Below are 23495 nucleotides of genomic sequence, written 5' to 3' on the forward strand. Positions count from 1 at the left end.
CCATTATTCAGGCTGATTAGGAAGATGTTTTTGGTAACTTACACACTAAATCATATCGTCCCCTTCCCACAGGACAAAGCACTCATTTGTAGCGGACTAACCTTATCTTAAGGACTGTTTTCTTTAGTACTTCTCGGGGCTTTCTTCTACGGCTTCTTCTTAAAAAGTTTACTTCTTTCTCAGGAAATCGGGCTTAGTTCAGTTGTTTTCGATTTTAACTCTTTATCTTTTTTAGCTTTTGAACTCCAGAAGGACTGGGGGCGCGGGGGGGGGTGGCGGCTTTTCTGTCAGGCATGAGGGCTAGCAAAGGAAGGAGACGGTGGGGTCTGGCGGGGAAGAAAGGAAGGCTTAAGTTTCCCCGGCCTGAAGCTTCCACTGCAAAAGCATCAATATCAAAGCAGCAACCCACACAAACCAATACTGGCAATAATCTCTCTGTCAACCGCCCTCGCCTCTTCCCCCCCCCCCCCCAATATGCGCTCGCACCGACGCCCTATGAAAAGCTAACCGGCGCCCACAGACTCGCGCTAACTAACGGCCACCGCTCGCGCTCGGCCACGCCCTCCTTTCCTCAGCTTGTCTCCTCACCGATGGTCCCGAGGAGGGGGAGCCCCGCCCACCTTTCCCTGCAAGCCCCTCCCACACATACATCCTCGCCTCAAGGTAACGCGCGTTCGCAGACCTCCTCACCGAGAGAAGCCCCTCCTTCTCTGGGAGACCACGCCCCGCCCGCCTAGGCCCCGCCTCAGGTGAGCTTCCTCAGACTCCTCCCCAACGTCCCGTTTCGAGTTTGGTCCCGGAAGCCAGAGACGGGCGGGGCCAGGTCGATGAGGCCGGTGGTCCCGCTTCGGGAACAGGGCGGCGAGGAGGATGAAGGGAGATGCTTGGTGGTCCTTGGTGCTGGTGGCGGGGCTGTTCCCTGGGCTTTCAGGGCTAAGGCTTCTCCTCAGCGCCCCGCCACTTTTCAACTGTTCCCAGCCGGTAAGTCGGGCCCGGGCGACCGCACAGCTGGTTAAGTGCTGCTTGATGCGCGTGGGAAGCAAGCAAGGGCGGGGAGAGACGCGCGTCTTGCCACCCAAGCGAAACTCGCTGTGATTCAGGGGAGAAGACGCGTGTCATAAGCAGCCTTTCTCACCTTCGGCGGTGAACGTTTGGCGGGCACCCGGTTGGGGAACGTTTGGGGCTGTTCCGGAACTCGGATCCTGCCTTGAACTCCCTTGGCAAGGTTGTCTCGGGTCCCTTTGCGTTGACTGCAGGTGACGGTGCCAGGTTTATTTCTGAAGTGTTTTTGTGGATCAGGCCTTTGATCTTTGATTTGTCCAGGGGTTCCGGATCTTGCAGTTTTGCTCTTTGCCTTTTTTTTTTTTTTTCAATCTGTTTCCCTTTGGTATAACAACACCATATACCATTTTTTTAAAATTATTATTTTCATTGGTACAATAATACCATAGAACAGGGATGTCCAACCTGGGCTACTTTTAAGATGTATACTTTAAGCATGGGTGACTGGGGGATTTTGGGAGTTGAAGTCCTAAAGGTCTTAAAGTTGCCAAGATTAGACACCTGTGACATAGAGCAGGGATCTCCAACCTTGGGAACTTTAAGCCTGGCGGACTTCAACTCCCAGAATTCCCCAGCCAGCTTTGCTGGGAATTGAAGTCCGCCAGGCTTAAAGTTCCCAAAGTTGGAGACCCCTGACATAGAGGGTGCTATTATTTCTGATTTCGGCCATAGGTGTTGTTTGAATGCTGGAAAGGAAATTACAGGTCATCTGGTCCAACCCTTTATAAAATTCACTAGAACACTTGTGACAGTGTTCTAAAGACCTCCAATGAAAGTTAACCCACTAGAAGGAAAACTCACTACCCGTTGGTGACTGTTGCACAGGCTCCCAAATAAATCACTCAGGAATGCTTAGCTTGAAACTGCTTCCTTTGCAGTTTTAATCCATTATTTATGTTGGTCTAGGAGCATAATAAACATTTAATTTGGTAATCTACTGCTGTAGTTCTATTCTGGAGCAATAAAGAAATCTATTCCCTCCCCTATAACATACCCTTAAATATTTGAAGACTGCTATCTGGCGACTCTTCAGTCAAATAATGAACAGATCCTTTTATTGTTTCTATTTGTGCAGTTTTCAGATGTTCATCCTTAGGTGCACTCCTTTGAACTTGCTTCAATTATTACTTGTTTTTTAAACTACAGTATCCAGAGCTGATGTCCGGTATTTCCAATTGGGTCTGAGCAGCGAACGATTACTTCTCATTACCTGGACTTTGTTTTGCTGTTAATTGCATCCCAGGATAATATTTGCCTTTTATTTATTTATTTTATTATTTTATTTATTCATATTTGTATACCACCCTATCTCCCGAAGGACTCAGGGCGGTTCACAGGCAAATAAAAAACATTTATGTACAAATTAAAATAACCATTAAAAAACTTATTCTAAAAGCCAAATTATTAAAAATAATATAAATATTAAAACCAGTTTAAAACCCCTATAAATTTAAAATCTAGTCCAGTCCTGCACAGATGAATAAATGTGTTTTAAGCTCACGACGGAAGGTTCGGAGGTCCGGAAGTTGACGAAGTCCTGGGGGGAGTTCGTTCCAGAGGGTGGGAGCCCCCACAGAGAAGGCCCTTCCCCTGGGTGTCGCCAGACGGCACTGCCTAGCTGACGGCACCCTGAGGAGTCCCTCTCTGTGAGAGCGCACGGGTCGGTGAGAGGCATTCGGTAGCAGTAGGCGGTCCCGTAAGTAACCCGGCCCTATGCCATGGAGCGCTTTAAAGGTGGTTACCAAAACCTTGAAGCGCACCCGGAAGGCCACAGGTAGCCAGTGCAGCCTGCGCAGGATAGGTGTCATATGGGAGCCACGAGGGGCTCCCTCTCTAACCCGCGCAGCCGCATTCTGAACTAACTGCAGTCTCCGGATGCCCTTCAAGGGGAGCCCCATGTAGAGAGCATTGCAGTAATCCAGGCGAGACGTCACGAGGGCGTGAGTGACCGTGCATAGGGCATCCCAGTCTAGAAAGGGGTGCAACTGGCGCACCAGGCAAACCTGGTAAAAAGCTCTCCTGGAGACGGCCGTCAAATGATCTTCAAAAGACAGCCGTTCATCCAGGAGGACGCCCAAGTTGCGCACCCTCTCCATCGGGGCCAATGACTCGCCCCCAACAGTCAGCCGTGGACTCAGCTGACTGTACCGGGATGCCGGCATCCACAGCCACTCTGTCTTGGAGGGATTGAGCTTGAGCCTGTTTCTCCCCATCCAGACCCGTACGGCTTCCAAGCACCGGGACAGCACTTCGATAGCTTCGTTGGGGTGGCCCGGTGTGGAAAAGTACAGCTGGGTGTCATCAGCGTACAGCTGGTACCTCACACCGAAGCCACTGATGATCTCACCCAGCGGTTTCATATAGATGTTGAACAGAAGGGGCGAGAGGATCGACCCCTGCGGCACCCCACAAGTGAGGCACCTCGGAGCCGACCTCTGCCCCCCTGTCAACACCGTCTGCGACCGGTCGGAGAGATAGGAGGAGAACCACCGATAAACAGTGCCTCCCACTCCCAATCCCCCCAACCGGCGCAGCAGGATACCATGGTCGATGGTATCGAAAGCCGCTGAGAGGTCTAATAGGACCAGGGCAGAGGAACAACCCCTATCCCTGGCCCTCCAGAGATCATCCACCAACGCGACCAAAGCCGTCTCAGTGCTGTAACCGGGCCGGAAACCGGACTGGAACGGGTCTAGATAGACAGTTTCATCCAGGTGTAAGGGAAACTGATATGCCACCATACTCTCTACAACCTTCGCCGCGAAGCGAAGGTTGGAGACCGGACGATAATTACCTAAAACAGCCGGGTCCAGGGAAGGCTTCTTTTTAGCAGCTGTAAAGAGATGTATTAAAAATATATTCCTTGTTCACCATATTTTTTGGGGGGGAAATTATTTTGACTGAAAATGGATTTCTTCTACATTTCTAGTACAAAAATACAAGCAATAGCATTTCAAAAAATTAATATAAACAAATATCCAGCATACATTCAATGCACATAGACACATGTATGTCTGTGTTCAGTAAAAATGCCAATAAAATTAATCAGTTATGTAAAATACAGCTTATGTAAAAGTCTTCAGAAACAAAACATGTATTTAATTTGTTTTATTTTGATTGGGGATCATCATACAGGTAGTTGACATATGACCACAACTGAGCCCAAATTTCTATTGCTAAACAATACACTTGTTAAGTGAGTTTTGCCCCATTTTACAACCTTTCTTGCCGCAGTTGTTAAGTGAATCACTGCACTGTTAAATTAGTAACATAGTTGTTAAGTAAACCTGCCTTCCCCATTGATTTTGCTTGTTGGAAGGTCAGAAAAGGTGACACACACACACACAGACACTGCAACCATCATAAATATGAATCAGTTACCAAGTGTCTGAATTTTGATCACATGACCATGGGGATGCTGTAATGGTCGTAAGTGTGAAAAATGGTTATTAGTCACTTTTTTCAGTGATGGTGTAACTTTGAACAGTCAAAGTTGTAAATCGAGGACTTATTTGTATAGCCATGTCCTGAGCAGGATAAACTCTAATAATACAGCTGAAATGTACTTCGGATATTCTGTTCAGTTTTTTGTTTCGTATAGTCCTCATGTTTTTACTAACTCTGCATTATTTATTTCTTTAAAAGATTTATATGGCCACCTATCTTGTAGCACACAATTCTGGGGGGCTATCAACAGTGATAAAAACACAAATATTAGAACTACAGTAATTCACAAAGAAAAGAAAAGGAGAAAAATTGAGAAAAACCAGGTGCTCGGTCCATAAATAAACCCATTAATCTTTTCAATCCCTGGGCTCCAACTTTAGTGCCTGAGGGGAAAGCCAGCTCTTCACTAATTCATAGAAGGCATGCATCTACAATAGTTGTAAATGCAAGGAACAGTTGTAAATCATTTTTTTCAGTGTTGTCATAACTTTGGTCTTATATTGAGGGCTACCTGTGCTTAGAATATTGAGAATGTAATGCACACCCGAAAAAGTAAGTCTTCTAAAATGAGGCAAGACTAATTCATTCAAGCAGTTAAAAGTTGTTCCACAAAACAGCAGTCAACACATCTGTTATGAATTGTACGATAGTAGGAAACCAAGATTATTAACTTCCGGATGCAGACATAGTAAATTTCTTAACCAATGATGATAGTGCAGTTTGTCCATGTTTTTCTTGCATGACCATCTATGTTGAATGTATATGGTGAGAAGGGAACAATTGTGTCAGAAGAAAATGTATATAGAAAGTAGAGATAGTGATTGTGTGATTAATTATGACCTTAACATTTTTTCATACCCTCAGTAAATGGAGTGATCTAGTTAGAGTAATATTGCTTAATGTCATGTTTCTCCAATTACTTCATGACAAATATATACATTTACACTCAGTTTTATTGAAATTAATATATATAATTAAGTTAAATATATTTAATTAAAAATAAAAGGATTTAATATTTTAGTAAATATGGCTTCAGTATTCACATGAGTTCACAGTATGAATTCAGGGTTGCAAATATTCATCAGTAAGATTGTAAATTACTTCCTCCAACATTATGTTTACTCATGTAAGTGGCCTATTAGTAGCACCTATTAACAAAAATAAGCTTCAGAGTATCGTAACCAGTGAATTATTGGAAAAATAATCACAATAATTTTAATAATGAAGAATGCCTTTTATAATTTTGAGGATGAAAATGGCTAAATTAAATTATTCCCATATTACATTTAAATATAGACTGAATTAACTGATTTGATACAGACTGAATTGATTCTTAAGAAGAGCAAATGAAATGTACAAATAGACCACAGCTTATAACCACAAGTGGGACTGGAATTTCCATCTTATTATGGTCATTAAGTTGAATCAGACCTGATTTTATGACAATTTTTGCAACAGTTTATTAAATGACTCCCAAGATTGTTAAGCAAATCAGAGGTTATTAAGCAAATCACACAGTTAAGTGAATCCAGCTTTCCCAATGGTGTTGTGTTGTTTTTTTTGCCAGAAAATTGCAAAAATAGTTGCAGATCATGATCACAGAATGCTTCAACCTTTCATAAATGCGAGATGGTTGCCAACTGCCCAAATTGCAATCACATGATCACAAAAGTGGTCATAAGTCACTTTTTAATGAGGCTTCGTACTCATTAAACAAATGGTCATAACTTGAGGACTACCTTTTTTAAAATCGATAGTAACTTTAATTTATTTTTAAGATTTTAACATTCCTTAAAATCTTCCAGAATTCAAAGCTAGTCAATAAAACTTTTTAAATAATAGCTTGATCTGCAAATTTCTAAAAATTAAAATAAACTATAAAACAAATGGGTTTTTTTTCTTAAAGGACTCCTGCTAGAACAACGTCTTATATTTCTTTAAGTAATTTTTAAAGATTTGAGAAATTTCAGGAAGATTTAAAGTTTTCTTATATGACTCAATCTAATTATTCTTTATTCTTTATTGGTCAAGTGTGATTGGACACACAAGGAATTTATCTTTGGTGTATATACAATAGCTGCATTTTTTATTATTTGAATAAATCATAATCAATCTGAACAAGTGTTATTTGATCTTTTTAAAATACAATTCATTTTCGCATATTTAACAAGTTCATCTATAGCAGATAAGTGCTATGGAAATAGTTCTCTAGCTTCTTGTGCTGCTGGTAATGGTGGTAAAAGGAGTTGAGGGATCCTAGAATAAACCACCACTCCAGGAAATGACCCCTCCCAAAGTAACATATTTAACTGCCCTGCAAGCGTGTGACTTCTCCATATGTGTTTGCATTTCATAATAAGGATCTTAATACTAAACCAAAAGATAACATTGCATGCCTGAGTCTGTATTATTATAGTTATTATCAAAGGTGTTCTGTACAAACATAAAAATCAAACTCCTCAAAATAACTTGCATGCAGTATTATTTGCGTTTGTGTGTGTGTGTGTGTATACACACACATACATGTAACTACATTGTTTTGCATTCCTTTTTAAAGAAATATTACTGCCTTTTAGAGCTATAGGAAGGCAGAGAACCACTGGACAGCAATAAAGAGATACAAACTACAGTAGACTACACCTCCATTTAATGGTCGGGGTAGTTTTTTAGCTTTGAAATAATAGCCCAAATATTTGATTCTAAAATTCTATAATTTGATTCTAACTTTGAGTATTTTATATACTAGTGTGAGAATTCTAGGAGGAATCTAGCACAAACTGGGAATTTCAGAATATAGATAAAAGCATATAAGAACACCTATGTGCTCAGTGTATATAAACTCTAACTTCTGTTATTTTATTGTTTATCTGCCAAGCCTATCCTAAAACAGATTGTGAAGAAGATGCATTGACACTTTTCTCAACCACATACAGAAGCTTATACAATTCTTTTCCCTTCCTTCTTTCCCTCTCGCCCTCCCTCCCTTCCATTATCCCCCCCCTCTTTCTTTCTTTCTTTCTTTCTTTCTTTCTTTCTTTCTTTCTTTCTTTCTTTCTTTCTTTCTTCTTATTCTGGATGAAATCACACAGCAATGACGCGACTGACTAAGGCCAGATATGCAAACATCCCTAACCACAGTTTTGAAAAGCTGGCGCAACATACAGGAAGTATGTGTCAATACAGAACAGTAACAGTTATAGGACCTCATTTACAGAATAAGCTCTCAAAATCATATTCATCATAACTGTATGTTTACTTTGAACACCACTATAGTAGAAGTAGTGACAGAACGTTATTGGAGACGTGGTATTTTAGGTTGACCCTCCATATATCTGCGAATGATTCTTCCAGTATAGATTTTTTCATGAAATGACAATTGGGAAATTTTGTCAAGGAAGCAAACATTCCCTACATATACTAAGACCAAAATAGGATCTTACTGACATATTAAAATATGGTGTCCTGGTAACTTTGCTTTTTTTTTTAATGGTTAGGGGGCTATGCACAGATTGACTAAATAATCATTTCAGCCACACTCAATATTTCCTAAGGATAGAAAAGCTAAAGATTTTAGTATTTTGCATAAAATTACCCTAGGAATTTGGGCACCATAAGGGGCGGGGGAATCAACAATATCAAAATGGTAATTGCAACCAAGCAATCAAAACACCATCCCTTTTAAAAGTACCTATATTTCTTATGTTTGTCATTCTTTGTTCCTACGATAAAACATTTTGATTACTTTTCTGCTACTTATCTGAACCCTTAGAATTTAAAAGGGGAAGATGTCACCCTAATCTGTTTGGGGAAAAAAATACTTTCAATATACAGTTAAATCATACAGAAATAGAATTAACAGGAAAATAAATGTCAACCATTTTTATCTTTGTGATCTATGTTAACTATTCTGCCTATTTTTATAGGAGTATTTGCATATAAACAAGATAATACTTTCCTTGTATATAATGATTCAGAAACATAGCTTGTTACATTTGTTTCTCATATTAAATTAGAATACATTTATTATCACATGTATGACAAAGAAAAATACATTCTTTTTAAATATGTTAAAGTGGTTGCAGGTGAAAATTCATTTAATAAATACCCAGCTTAGTAGACTAATAAATAAGTGTCTGTTAAGCTTAGCATCTGTTAAATGGGGGATGGGACTTTTTGAGTTGAAAATATATGTGAGAAAAACTACAGATAAAATTTAATACCATTTTGAGGTGAAGCAACATTCATAATCTCCATTACTCTTAAGACTTTTTTTTTATAACATATTTTATGTTCTCTCCTGTAGGGTTTACGCTGCCTTGTGAGAAACAGTAGGTGCACTTTTTTTTTGTTTTCCCCTTAATTAATTTTGCTTATTTTAGAACTGTAATACTAATTCTGTTCTGTGCAACATTTTATAATTGACTGATATTTCAATAGGAGGAATGCTAGTATGAGGTAGCTATGTCTCATGTTTAGTTCAATTGAATTCAGGATCAATATAATTTGCATATGAAAAGACACATACATTCAAATCCCCAACCACCTCTAATATCCACCACAAGTGTTTGTTATACATGAATCTACAAATATATTAAAACAAACGAGAATATCTCTCACATCTGTGTCTTCCCATTTAATGTTAACCATTCTATTTATTTACATGTATGGTTTATTTTTCTCATACATTACTTTTACTGCATGAAGCCAACTCCATATTCATATAAAATGTTCCATAATTCTATTCTGTTATCATATGCTTTCTCTAAATCAAGAAATATACAATAAGCTTGTTTTTCCAAAAATTAATCTAAAGTGTATATTTTTGTCTGGAATAAAATGTAACAATATTCTAAATGATCCATATTTATACCTATTATGGAATTCTTAATCTAAATAGCATGTGTCCAGCTACATCTTACATATTTTTTATCTATATTTTTTACAGTAGGCTTTCTCAACCTGGTATCTTCCAGAGTTATCAGAACTGGCTAGAAATTCTAGGAAATGCGCATCTGGAGATAATTTAGGTTAGAAGTTTAGTCAATATTAGAAGACACATTTTGCTAAGAAGCATAGAAACTTATGTGGAGTGTTGACTATTCAGTGTGGACATTTATAATGTGTAAACTCATTTTGGTTCATCCTTTAATTCTATTTCTCTTAGCTTTTCTAAAGAGTATTGTAATGCAACAGATAGTATTTGATAGCTTGTGCTGCACTGAAAGTTTGAGAGGAGGCACCATAGCTAGAATGTTATAGTCCAAAGGAAAGTCAGTTGTTATCTCAAAAGTGGGACTGAATTAATTTCCATCAAACTTGTAGATTACTGTGTGGATGAGAGCTGGCTCCTTTCTTGGAAATGGACTCCTTCAGCCCCAAGTTCTGTTGATGTATTTATTGATACATTTTTGGCTGAAGATGGGAAATTGGTCCCTGTGCTGAAGATAGAGTGGAAAGTGGCTACTGATGGTAAGTGAGGAAGAAATCAATATAGAACTGCACTGTTTATAGCATGTAAAAAATGTAGCATTATCTATTAGACAAGTTATAGTAGCTAAAACTATCTCCATCATGTTTTAGAGGCTGGTTTGGGAGTTTAGTAATAATATGAACTGGTGATGTTTTAAAAAATTTATTTAATAGTTACTCAAAAGAAAAATAACCTTGATTTTCAGATACTTCCTTATAAATCAGAGAAAAAGCTACCATGTTTCCCTGAAAATAAGCCCTAGCCTGATTTTTTTGGGCTGGACCTAATATAAACCCTACCTCAAAAATAAGCCTGGGAGGATGGATTCCAGCAGCAGCTGCAGGCCACCAACCCCTTGGCACAGCGCAGATAAGTCTGAGCACGGAGGCAGAGGCGGGGGAGGAGACGGGCGATCTGGACATGCTGCACAGCTGCCTAGCTCATGGGAGGCTCATGGGAGGTTTGTTCGGCAGAAGGCAATAGCAGAGGCAGAAGGGGGAGGTACGTGATCCTGATGCTCGACACTGGTGCCTGCCCTGGCTTGTCCGCAGGCAAGCCAATAGATGGTGGGACAGAGTGGGCAGTGGATTGGGATTGGCTGCCTGCCCTCTGTGCCCCTGGCTCCACCACGCACTTCTCGCCCATAGGAAGGCGAAACTTTATCTGCTTGCAAATGGGACACTTTGAAATGGAACTAATTGCTCCGTTTCAAAATGTCCCATTTGCAAATAGATGATGTTTCCATCCTTCGTCATTTCTCCATCCGGCAAAAAGTGAGTCTGTTCTGGGAAGCCCTGTAAGTCGTTGTGGCTGAAGGCAAGCAGATGGTGGGAGGAAGCGGGTGGGCAGGCAGGCGCAAAATAAGACATCCCCGAAAATAAGACCTAGTGGGTATTTTAGTTCCCCCCCCCAAAAAAATATATATAAGACCTGGTCATTTTCAGGGGAACACGGTATTACTATGTTTGTGGTGAATCCATTGTACTTTCCAATTTTTTTTTATTAAAAAAGTTTTATTTTAACATTCATATTCAATAACATATTTAATGTACCATCATATACAATTAATCGGACCTGCCCGGTCACCAACCCCTTCCTTTAATTCTCTTCCCTTCTCTACCTTCTTCTACTTTCCACAACCATCCTCCCCCTCTCTTATCTACATCCTCTCCTCCTTCCTCCCTACTCCTTTCTTATCCCTCTTCTATCCCTCTTCCTTCTTTTCCTCTTCCTCCTCTTCTCTTTCCTACCTCCTTCTCTCTTCTACTTCCTTCTTTCCCATCATTCTGAAGTGGTAGCCAGGCAGCTCCGATCTTACATTAATTATACGTCTTCGATCATCTTTGTACATTGACCATCAATCCATTTTCTACCTCATCCCCCTCCTCCTTCCCTTCCTCCCCACACCCGGGACTTCCCAGAACCGAATACAGGGTATAAAACTAACAACAAAATTAAAATATAACACAAATCATAATCCATAGTCACTCCTTAAAACCTCAACTCCCCTTCCAGAAACAAAGAAAATACATTTCTTCCAATCCATTATATATCAGACCATTCCACTCCTAGAGTTCTCAGAAATTTCCGATTGAGTTAGTGTTTGTTCTTGAATAAAGTACATAGTTTTTAATATCCAACCTTCATCAATCAATATCAAAACAACGTTCCATCTTCCAATATTCACCAAGGGTTCTTCTAAAATGTCTTTCTTCCTTAAGCAGTCTCTCAAAAATAGTTCATATTTCCAACTTAATTTCTTAAATTTTTCTGTCCAACCTTCAAGGGTAAACAATAGTCCATCTTTTCACATCTTTGACATTTATATACATCAAATAATATTACAAATATCCAATATATCAATTGTAATAATTAAAATCTTCACTTTACCTTGCTTATATCAAATAACATTATTAAAATTACACCTATAACTTATCCAAAATATATCTATTATAACAATTAAATTCTAATTAGCCATATAACAACATTACATACATCTCTTAAATATAATATTTAATCCAAATTCCTAAATTTTACTATCTATCCTCCAAAGTTAAACAATATTCCATCTTCCTATTCCTTTATACCTGAAATATATCAAATAGTACCCCTAAAATTACACATTTATATCCAAAATAAACCATTTACAAAAATTAATCATAATCATATATAATAGAATTAAACATTCTCCTCCCTTTTCTGTCTTACACTTTTTCCATCATCTATTCACCATTCAACTTAACATCTATTAATAAAGAGTTCCCAATCTTTAATACATTAGTGTAGAAATCTCGTGCTTTACAAACTGTATTGAGAAAATACTTTCTTCCTTTATAATTCACTGTTAAACCCGCTGGAACCTCCCATTTAAAATATATCTGATGTTTCTTAAGCTCATCCACTAAAAAGGCAAATTCTTTTCTCTTTCTTAACATTTTAGGAGGAATTTCCTTCATCATTATTATATCTTGTCCTAATATTTGAAATTTATTTTTATAAAATGCTTGCAAAATTCCATACCTAATCTTCTTATTTGTAAAATAAATAATCACATCTCTCGGTAAACACTTCTGCCTTGCTAACCAAGAATTAACACGATAAATTTTTTCAATATTAACTTCAAAATCTTCTGGTCCCACTCCCTCTATCTGAGCAAAGGCCTGAATAAAAATCTCTTTCAAATTTTCCTCTTTAGATTCTCTTACCCTTATAGCATATTCCATTAATTTATATTGTAATATAACCCTTTCTTCATCTGCCTTATCTACCTTAACCTGAATATCATCTATTTTATTTTCTAAATTCAAATTAATTTGAACTTCATCTATTTTCCTTTGCAAATCTAAATTAATTTGGTTAAGTTCATCCAGTCTTTCTTCTGTCTGAATACTAGATAACAATAATGGGGTAATTGATTCCTTTAATTTTTTCATCTCCCTCCTCTGCTCTTCCACCATATCTTTAAAATCCAGTATTTCTTTCTCCATTTCATTAAATTTTTGATCTATTTCTGAAAGATGAGCCTCCATAAGCTCCTGTAAAAAATTCCTTAGACTGTCTTTAATATCTTCTTTCAATTTCCGTATCTGAAGTGAGGAAATTTCCAATATTTTAGAAGTGGTTAAATCTCTTTGCTTGAAGGCCATTTTAAAACTAAGTAATACCAAGAAGAAGAAAAGGAGAGAGAGGAAAAAAAAAAGAAAAGAAAAGAAAAAAAATTTCAATAAGCTTTTCTTCTTAAACACTGTAAGAAAAAGATAATTAAAAAAAAGAGATTTTAAAAAAAATCCATTTTTTTAAAAAAAAATATCTTGTTATATTCTTCTTAAAGGTTCCACGCCAGCAATTATAATAAGCATTTCCTTAGCTTTCGCTTAGCTTAGTTTTCACTTTCAATACACAAAACGCCATCTTTCATCATCTCCACGCTTGAATACAAATACCTTCTCTGTCAGGGAGTTAAAATCATCTTACAATCAAATGCCAGCACTCCTGTTTTCAGCTCTGTCCGTGTTAGCAATCCTTCAGTAATCCATCAGTCACGGAGATGGACGCTGCGTTTTGTTCTGCCATCTGCAGAAGCGTTTTGGATTCTGGAGCTTTTTTCGAGCTATAGGAGGAGCGTTCCCAACAAACCACCAGAAATCTTCCTGGGGCTTTCCTTGAGGGCTCTACTTCAGCCCGAATGCTCACCTCCCCCTCTTTGCCCGAGGTTAGAGATTTACAAGCTGCTGACAGCAGATTAACGCTGTCTAAACAGCTCTACAGAATCACACAGAACTGGCGGACTAAAATAGCCCGCCATTAACGAAGCGGAGCCACCGGAAGCCCCGTACTTTCCAATTTTAAAGGTAAATTATTGGGGAAGGGGTTAATTTTCCTTTGGGATAACAACAGTTCAGAATAATTTAGAGTAATTTGGAGATGAATATTAAAATGCCTGTATAGCATGTCAGTATCTATTGTTTTCTTTTCATAGAATAAAATCAAAATGTTTGAACAAATCTTTGTTTTCTTTATGCTGATTGTGATATTGGTCTTTCTAATCCATGATTCTCCATCTCCTGGACTGAACACTATAACATAATTTTGCACAGTGGGTGGAGGGGAGAAATACTTTTTTAAAAGTTTTTTCTGACCTCTTGCACGCTGCTTCTAAATTATAAATTATCTTATGGTTTAGCTTGCAGCATAATCAAAGGATACAAAGAGAGATCTCTACCAATGTTTTTATGTCTCTCATTCTCTTCAACAATAGCAAGCATCATATACCTCAGAGGAGCGGAATTGGCTGTAGTACAATTAAGCAATAACCGCCAGATTTGTGCTCAATTTGACTTTCGAAATAACTTGACATTCCAAGTCCGTCCAGACAATGGAGGCCGGGTAAGCGATCATGAAAGTTTTACAGATTTATACTTTGCCTTCTTAGTATCCAATAGAATTGTAATGGACTTGGGCAGCCTGGTGCATTTAGTAAAGTAAATAAATAACAGTATACTGGCTAAAGAAAGTATGACATTTGCTAGCCAAAGAATAACATGGACAGAATTACGTACAACAAGCATAGATGACTTGGTGACTCTACTATGTGTAAAATGCCAGTGTTGGAATAACTATATGAATAACTTTATGCTGCAGTGCAGAAAAAATAAATATGACTTGTTCCAGGAGAAGAGATGAGAAAAGGCCAGGCTTCAAGCAGGGAAACAATTAAATTTATACATTTGGTTATTGTTACTTCTATTTCTGCTTGGTGTAAAAGCACCAACTATGTTATGTTCCTCAACTTAAGGAGGTATTAGAACACAGTGCTGCAACTTCTCTTTTAACAGCATAGATTAAATATTTCTGGATATCCTGGAATAAGAGGTCACACAGACTGAAAAAAATTCATGGGAAGCAAATATAATTGGTTACCTCAGAATGCTCTTCTCTCTCATGACTCCTGTTGCCAGCCTATAAATCTTTTAATCCATTGTTTAACATCATAGTTTTGTCACTGTCCATTGTGTTTTATCAGAAATATGGGAAAGAGAGTGTGATGTCTGAATTCACTTCCTAGACCAAGGGTCCCCAACTCCAGGGTCGCAGCCAGTGGTGGGTTGCTACCAGTTCATTCTGGATTGGGCAAACCATAGCAGTGGCAGCAGGAGGCTCCGCCCACCCTCCCGGACGCACGTGCCTACGAGCAAACTAGTAGCAACAGATTTTGAAACCCACCTCTGGCTGCAGCCCATTACTGGGCCACAGCCCATTTGCAATCAGGCCGGGCAAGTGGCAGTTGAGTGCGTGTGGGCACACAGCTCCACTTGCATGAGTGGTGGGCATTCATGCTCACAGTTCCATTTGCGCAAGTGGCAGATGTGTGCATGTACCACTCACATGGAACCATCCCCTCCTCCCATCCGCTGGCCTGCCAAGCCAGAAAGTTTGGAGACCGCTATTTTAGACTATTTTTAAAAGCTAACATTTGTTTAGGATAGAGCTCTATTAGGTACCTTGTACATAAAATAATATGAATTCCTGTTTACAAGATTCTGCATTGTGAAGAGAATCCTCCTTTCCCTTTCATTATAAGAAATCAGAAGAAAAAATACCTGTGTTAGAATATGTTATGTTTCCACATTTGGTGAAAGGAATGAATTTCTATGAGGAAAATTTCTATGGAGAAACAACTCCTTACTTTTCTTTCCCCAAATCAGGGAAAATGCTTGTGATGAAAGGGATCATTCAAGTCCAAATAACTAGATCTGAACAAAATGAATTACTCTGCCTAAGTGTTTGTATAGATCTGGCTTGTGAATTTTTTTTTCTGTATAGGAGACCTAAGTACAGAATTTCATACAAGGTCAGTATTATAAATCACTGCATTGATTCACTCCATGCTTTTAAAAATATTTCTCCTTATATTGTTTCAGTGGAATTTCTCTTTTAACCGTTTTGAGGTACAACCAGGCGAAATATACCAAGTAACTGTCTATCATTTGCCCAAATTAAGTACTCCAGGGGACTATAACAGGAGATCAAAGCCATTCACAGTACCAAGTAAGGGACACTTTTATGATATATTTATTTACAGATTATTTTTTTTTACTGACAATCCAACTTCTAGATCAGTGCTTTCCAACTTCAGCTACTTTAAAATGTATGGACATAAATTCCCAACTTGATGGGCATGACTCTCAACACCTGTCAGTGTTGAGGATGAAAGCACCAGATAGCTTGATTCTAGCTGAAGGTGGCAATCGTGCAGATATCTGGTTTTTGAGCCATAATGGGTTTTATATATCAAAACAGCACTTTGAATATTACCAGGAGGCTTAATGGAAGTTAATGTATACCTACAGAGCCAATGTTATATTGCCAACCTGCTAAGAAGCAGATCACTGCATTCTGTCCAACTGTATCTTCTCTTTAGTCTTTAAAGACAGCCCTATATACTGCGGTACATTGCAGTACTTGATCTGGGAGGTGGTAAGCAATGGGTAACCATTACAGGGGCCACCTCATGTCTGTTCAGATCCTCAATTAATGACCAGTTCAGTTCAGCAACTGTTCAAAGTTACAGCAGCATTGACATAATGGTCCTTATATCCAAACCACCAAGTTACAGCCATTGCAGCACCCCTGTGGTCACATGATCAAAATTTAGGTGCTTGGCACTTACCTGCTTGGGGGGGAAAAATATAGGCAATCTGAAGCTCATCTGAAAGAATTTAAAAAATGGAATCGAAAGAGATGTAAATGAAGAATCCTTGGTTGCGCCAATTGACACTAGGATATCCTGCACTTCCAGGATATGAAGAAGAGCTTACTGATAAACAAAGCCTACATAGTGTGAAAATTGCACATCCAAAGTTGCAGTTTGCAGTGCTTAAAGGAAACACAGTGAGAAAAATGCTGCTACTCCAAAAAAAAAAAAAATTAGGGAATTGGAGAACAAACTAGTTCTGAGCAGAGCGGAACCAGATAAAAGAAACCTGCTGCTTATTTCAGAACACCTCCCTGCTTAAAATGGTTTAAAGCCACTTTAAAGTGTTTAGAGTGGTTTAAAGCCACTCAGCTGGGAAGCCTATGAAGGGATGGAGTAGAGGCAAGAGTAGTATTGTCACTACTGTCATTTTGTCTCTGCACATCCATAGCTCTTAAACTTCCTCCAGCTGCACTAAGCCTGGCTTATCTGAATCCACAATAGCGCTGGGACCTGGGGTGCCAAGCAGGGATAAAAAAGCCTGTACTACATTGCTGGAGGTTTGTTGAAGTTGCTGGATGATGCAATGCGAGCCTGTGGCATGAACGTTTTGAAGCTATATGAAATGTGCTTTCTTAAAAAATTGCATTACATCTTCTGTAACTTTAATGCATTTTTTTCTAGTGATGTAAAGTAATAGTTTTAGCCCAATAATCTTATCACAGTTGGCTTGCGTACGTTTCAACATAATTCTTTTTGAACTACTTGCAAGTTGAAGTAGTCAGTTTAGCCAGTATTGTCTTTCAGAACACAGATGCAGTCTTTCTGGATTATTATTTTTTTTTCCGTTGCAGATTGCTCGCATCCTATCATGAAAACAACAGAACCTTGTCTGCGAATAGGTACGCTTTTTTCAGGTGTTTGGGTGCATCCATGAGCAGTGCCATTTGATGTCATTGATGAGTTTTCTGCATTTAGGGAGTTTGTGGGAACCCAGAATCAATGGAACAAGTCTAGATGATCATTCTGTGTTGGTGAGCTTTGACCCTGCAGAGATACCAGCCACCTATTTTATCCACGTAATCAGTGTTCGGGAAGATGAAAAGGAGTGCAAGAAGGCCACGGAAAACATTTCAGAGGTAATCAGTTTTGCTCCACTCTGTTTTCTCCTCCAGGCATTTAATTTTATTTTAGCAATTCCTCATTACCATTACTTACTTACTTACTTCAGAACCCTTGTCTTCCCAGTAACAAAAGCCCAACAGCTAGCATGTCTGGAATTTGAGCCTTTTTAAAAAAACATGGTTTACTACAAAATGTGAATTCTATATAAATAGCAAATTATGAGAGCTAGACACCTGCTTATTTACAAGACTGAGACAGCTTTTGCATTTCTACCATGTCAGAATCTAGAATTTTATGCTACTTTTTTTTTTCCTTTAAGGGAATTTTGTTTAAGTGGTTTGAAAGGTGTGCTGGGCAAAAATCTGCTTTCTTAATATTCCTTTAAACCAGAACTGCTTCCAAGCAAACAAGGAAATTGTGTTGCTTTTTATTGGAAAAGAAGAAACCACTTCAGAATAATGGAATCGAAAGAGATGTAAATGAAGAATCCTTGGTTGCGCCAATTGACACTAGGATATCCTGCACTTCCAGGATATGAAGAAGAGCTTACTGATAAACAAAGCCTACATAGTGTGAAAATTGCACATCCAAAGTTGCAGTTTGCAGTGCTTAAAGGAAACACAGTGAGAAAAATGCTGCTACTCCAAAAAAAAAAAAAATTAGGGAATTGGAGAACAAACTAGTTCTGAGCAGAGCGGAACCAGATAAAAGAAACCTGCTGCTTATTTCAGAACACCTCCCTGCTTAAAATGGTTTAAAGCCACTTTAAAGTGTTTAGAGTGGTTTAAAGCCACTCAGCTGGGAAGCCTATGAAGGGATGGAGTAGAGGCAAGAGTAGTATTGTCACTACTGTCATTTTGTCTCTGCACATCCATAGCTCTTAAACTTCCTCCAGCTGCACTAAGCCTGGCTTATCTGAATCCACAATAGCGCTGGGACCTGGGGTGCCAAGCAGGGATAAAAAAGCCTGTACTACATTGCTGGAGGTTTGTTGAAGTTGCTGGATGATGCAATGCGAGCCTGTGGCATGAACGTTTTGAAGCTATATGAAATGTGCTTTCTTAAAAAATTGCATTACATCTTCTGTAACTTTAATGCATTTTTTTCTAGTGATGTAAAGTAATAGTTTTAGCCCAATAATCTTATCACAGTTGGCTTGCGTACGTTTCAACATAATTCTTTTTGAACTACTTGCAAGTTGAAGTAGTCAGTTTAGCCAGTATTGTCTTTCAGAACACAGATGCAGTCTGGATTATTATTATTTTTTCCATTGCAGATTGCTCGCATCCTATCATGAAAACAACAGAACCTTGTCTGCGAATAGGTACGCTTTTTTCAGGTGTTTGGGTGCATCCATGAGCAGTGCCATTTGATGTCATTGATGAGTTTTCTGCATTTAGGGAGTTTGTGGGAACCCAGAATCAATGGAACAAGTCTAGATGATCATTCTGTGTTGGTGAGCTTTGACCCTGCAGAGATACCAGCCACCTATTTTATCCACGTAATCAGTGTTCGGGAAGATGAAAAGGAGTGCAAGAAGGCCACGGAAAACATTTCAGAGGTAATCAGTTTTGCTCCACTCTGTTTTCTCCTCCAGGCATTTAATTTTATTTTAGCAATTCCTCATTACCATTACTTACTTACTTACTTCAGAACCCTTGTCTTCCCAGTAACAAAAGCCCAACAGCTAGCATGTCTGGAATTTGAGCCTTTTTAAAAAAACATGGTTTACTACAAAATGTGAATTCTATATAAATAGCAAATTATGAGAGCTAGACATCTGCTTATTTACAAGACTGAGACAGCTTTTGCATTTCTACCATGTCAGAATCTAGAATTTTATGCTACTTTTTTTTTCCTTTAAGGGAATTTTGTTTAAGTGGTTTGAAAGGTGTGCTGGGCAAAAATCTGCTTTCTTAATATTCCTTTAAACCAGAACTGCTTCCAAGCAAACAAGGAAATTGTGTTGCTTTTTATTGGAAAAGAAGAAACCACTTCAGAATAATGGAATAGAAGAAGCTGCAATTTCTTGCTTTTTCTTCCTAGTCATGTGAAAGAAGCAGCAGAACTATAGTCAAGTAGCTTGTATGTGATCAACCACTCCAGATTATGCTGTGCTACTTGATTTCATGTTAGCATAGCTATTGAAAAATGCACCAGTGCATCACAACTACAACAGCTGCCCCTCACATCCACACAGGAGCTGTCCTGAATCCATTCACTGCTTTATGATAACACGCAATTGGCCCCTTGATTTCTATTTCTGAGCCCGCTTAGTTACCCCAAAGGTACAATATATTTAGATAGATCACACTGCTGTTGCTGGTCCTGTCTCAACTGTGCCTCTTGATTTCTGCAGAAGGGTCTGCAGCAGCGCCTTAATGTAACAGTCAAGCTGGAAAGGAACTTGAAGATTTGTTGCAAATACAAAGTGGAGGTAGGTTTGGCTTTATTGGCTTCTGACAAAAGAATAATTTCTTCCATGTTAATAGTCACATTCAGTTACAGGTGATTTACAAACATTTGTTCAGTAACCATTCGAAGCTGAAAAAAGTGACTTAATGACCATTTTTCATATTTACGACCGTTGCAGCATCTGCATGGTCACATGATCACAATTTGGGTGCTTGGCAACTGGCATGTATTTATTACAGTTGCACTGTCCAGTGTGTTTATCATTTGTTATCTTCCCAGCTGGCTTCCAACAAGCGAAGTTCAATGTGGGAAGCCAGATTTGCTTAACAAATGTATGATTCCCTTAACAACTGCAGTTGTTCACTTAACAACTGTGGCACAAAAGATTGTAAAGTGGGGTGAAACTCACTTAACAGCCATGTTGCTTAACAACAGAAATTTTAGCCTCAAGGTCAAAGATTACCTTGGTGGTTAGGGGAGAAAAGTAGAGATAAGGATGTTCTCCAAAAGTCAAGCTCAATTCCTGGTGACCAAATAGACAAATCCATTGAAACAACAGTAAAAAAAAACTGGTTTGCTTTCTTCTGTGGATAATTTTTTTTTTTTTTGAGTACCCAATTTTATCTCCAGTGCTGGGATTTTCTAATAACCTCCCATCCAAATACTGAGTAGGCCCTCCACTGCTTAGCTTTTTAATCCACCTGCTAAAACATCAGGATATGGGTACTCATGACTTAGTCAATAGAATCCTGAGTTGTTAACATGTGGCAATATAGATGATAGTGTTGGTTTACTTATTTTAGAGATCTCCTTCCTTTTATCTCTTTAGGCATCTGTAGTCTTTTAAAGTAAGAAATGTTCCTTTGAAGTGGTAGAAACTGGAGGAGAAACATCAAAAAGAGAAAGAGTCCTTTCATTTCAGAACTGAATTAAGGGAAAATTAGCTGCATGCTCCTCTTTGCTTCAGACAACATCTGCTTGACTCTTAGCTAGGAGTAGCTCATGAACATCAGTGTGCCTGTGGATGTTTCTCTTGGCATCTGCCAGATCACTGTCCCACTCAATTTTAATGGTTTTAAAGGCTTTTTTTTTAATTAAAAGCAGACTGGCAGATGTTAATCTAGTATTAACTCTACAGAACTTTGTTGCATCCAGATGCTAAGTTGGTTTTACAGTTACATTTGCCAGTTCTTCAGGTTATGCTTACCCTCCCTCCATATGCTTCAAATCCTTCCCAAGAACCTAGGATAATCATAATGTATCGGCATAGTAGATGTACAGATCCAAGCAAGATGGTCTTTTGTAATTGACAAATCAAAATTTTGTCGGTGTACAGATCTTCTAAGTGTTATCTTAAGATTTTTTGGGGGGTATGGCATCCATTGTGCCAATAACCTCTGCAACGATGACAGGCCATACCATAATCTTTCAATTTCAATTTTTCAGGCCTTGAAAAAGGCCTTAATCATCTCCAATTCTTTCTGTTTTACAATTCCCTGGTATTTTCATGTCAATTATCCGCATTTTCTTTTTTTTTCAACTACAGTTATATTTGGTGTATTATCTTTATCACCTTTTATTCAGAAATCATCAATAATAGTAATAATAAATATTGTATTATTTATATTGAGAACATATTTGATGTACCAGTTAAGGCACCAGGATAGAAGTCAGGAGACTGAGAGTTCTAGTCCCTCCTTGGGCACAAAGCCAGCTGGGTGACCTTGGCTAGTCCCTCTCCCTGAGTCCTAGGAAGAAGCAGGCATTGGCAGACTTAAAACCTACTTATTTCGTCTTGCTGGACTCGCTTAAATTTTATATTATTAAATTGATTCATGGGTTTTAAATTTTTTAGTAAATTTTAGAGGGAATATTTTTATCTATAAGTAGCCAAATTAAATAGGTTTTTTAAGGGTTGTTTTTAGTTTTGTATTGTTGTTTTCTTTTTGTATTTTATTTGTGGCTGTACACTGCCCTGAGTCCTTTGGGAGAAGGGCGGTCTATAAATAAAAATATTATTATTATTATTATTATTACTATCAAAATCTTGCCAAGAAAACTGCAGAGACCCATCCAAGCAATCACAAGCATTCAAAACTGACCCGAAGGGACAAAAAATAATAAAAAGAAAAGTTTCCTTATATTGTATAACAATATATAATATATTATATATATATATTATAGTATATAATAATATATTACATTATACTGTATAGTAATATAATTATATTAATATATTAGTGTACATTGTATTGTCTAATAATGTATAATATATTACATTTTATTTATATAATGTAATGAAGAGAAAATAGTCCTACATAAGCTTTTGTTTTTACTTTTTAAATCTGGTGGCTGATTGTGCACTGAACTAGTTGCTATAATTATCTTCTCTTTTCTTTTTTCACCAGATCCAGCCACTCTTTCCTGATTGTGCTACAGACTGTAAGAGGGACTCATTTTTAATCCCATGTTCTTCTGCTGATGCCTTAAGTCTTACTGATCAACCTGAAATAAATGGTACATATATACTCTTAAAGTGATCTGATGTAGTTAGAAAAGAGTCGATTTTTGTACAGATTAGGATCTTAAGAACTGGAGATCCTCACCTAATTCATGTATGGAAATATATCTAACTTCAGAGTATGTTGTTGCTTTTGTACTACAAAATGTGGATTTAGGGTTGAGCGCCCTGAGCAGAACCAAGAAAAAATTTGTTTGCATAAACTTGCCCTACTGTAGCCCTGTCAAAAGGAACTTTCTTTTGAAAGTTAATGTTTTGGTGGATACAGTAACAGGTTGTGTGATACATGTGCCCTCTGTTATACCACATTGAGAGTGCACTGAGCTGAAGACTGGAATTTGAAATGTTAAATATCACAAAAGCTTCTGTGCAGAACCAATAAAATAAATCGTTCTACTATTTCCTGGTCCATTATTGTTAAAAATGTGGCCTTTCCTACCATCAAGACATTTTTCACAGCAGGGCTCTCCAACCTTGGCAACTTTAAGACTTGTGGACTTCAACTCCCAGAATTCCTCAGCCACAAGTCTTAAAGTTGCTACGGTTGGAGACCCTTGCTTCACAGTATTACCTGCTTTGATGACTTGTACCTATCATTGTTTATTATGATTACTATTTTTCAGATACATTTTCAGTGGGACTACCTTGGATCCACACCATCATCTGCATTTTGTTAATTGGTTCAGCTATTGGTTCCGCAATCTGCCTTACTCGAAGACAAAAAGGTAAGGTGGGTTCTACAAATGGGGCTTAGTGGTGTT

General features: G+C 38.2%; 1 protein-coding gene and 1 long non-coding RNA gene across 5 annotated transcripts in view; one reads left to right on the forward strand and one right to left on the reverse strand.

The window, feature by feature from the left end:
- LOC131202698 (uncharacterized) overlaps window positions 1–512 on the reverse strand; it is a 144729-nt gene extending 144217 nt beyond the window's left edge. For all 4 annotated transcript variants that reach the window (XR_009156201.1, XR_009156200.1, XR_009156198.1 and 1 more), the window contains exon 1: window positions 102–512. This is a non-coding gene — a long non-coding RNA (uncharacterized LOC131202698). The remainder of the gene's footprint in view (window positions 1–101) is intronic.
- A 237-nt stretch (window positions 513–749) lies between these two features.
- The window catches only part of IL17RA (interleukin 17 receptor A), a 32589-nt gene continuing 9843 nt past the window's right edge, over window positions 750–23495 (forward strand). Inside the window, exons 1-10 of the mRNA XM_058190259.1 lie at window positions 750–981; window positions 8813–8837; window positions 9832–9978; window positions 14238–14365; window positions 15901–16027; window positions 17528–17575; window positions 17652–17812; window positions 20158–20235; window positions 22622–22730; window positions 23358–23459. Of these exons, the coding sequence (XP_058046242.1) occupies window positions 871–981; window positions 8813–8837; window positions 9832–9978; window positions 14238–14365; window positions 15901–16027; window positions 17528–17575; window positions 17652–17812; window positions 20158–20235; window positions 22622–22730; window positions 23358–23459 (1036 nt within the window). The 5' untranslated portion in view covers window positions 750–870. The remainder of the gene's footprint in view (window positions 982–8812; window positions 8838–9831; window positions 9979–14237; window positions 14366–15900; window positions 16028–17527; window positions 17576–17651; window positions 17813–20157; window positions 20236–22621; window positions 22731–23357; window positions 23460–23495) is intronic.

Source organism: Ahaetulla prasina, chromosome 7, assembly GCF_028640845.1.
Source record: "Ahaetulla prasina isolate Xishuangbanna chromosome 7, ASM2864084v1, whole genome shotgun sequence".
NCBI classification, from domain to species: domain Eukaryota; kingdom Metazoa; phylum Chordata; class Lepidosauria; order Squamata; family Colubridae; genus Ahaetulla; species Ahaetulla prasina.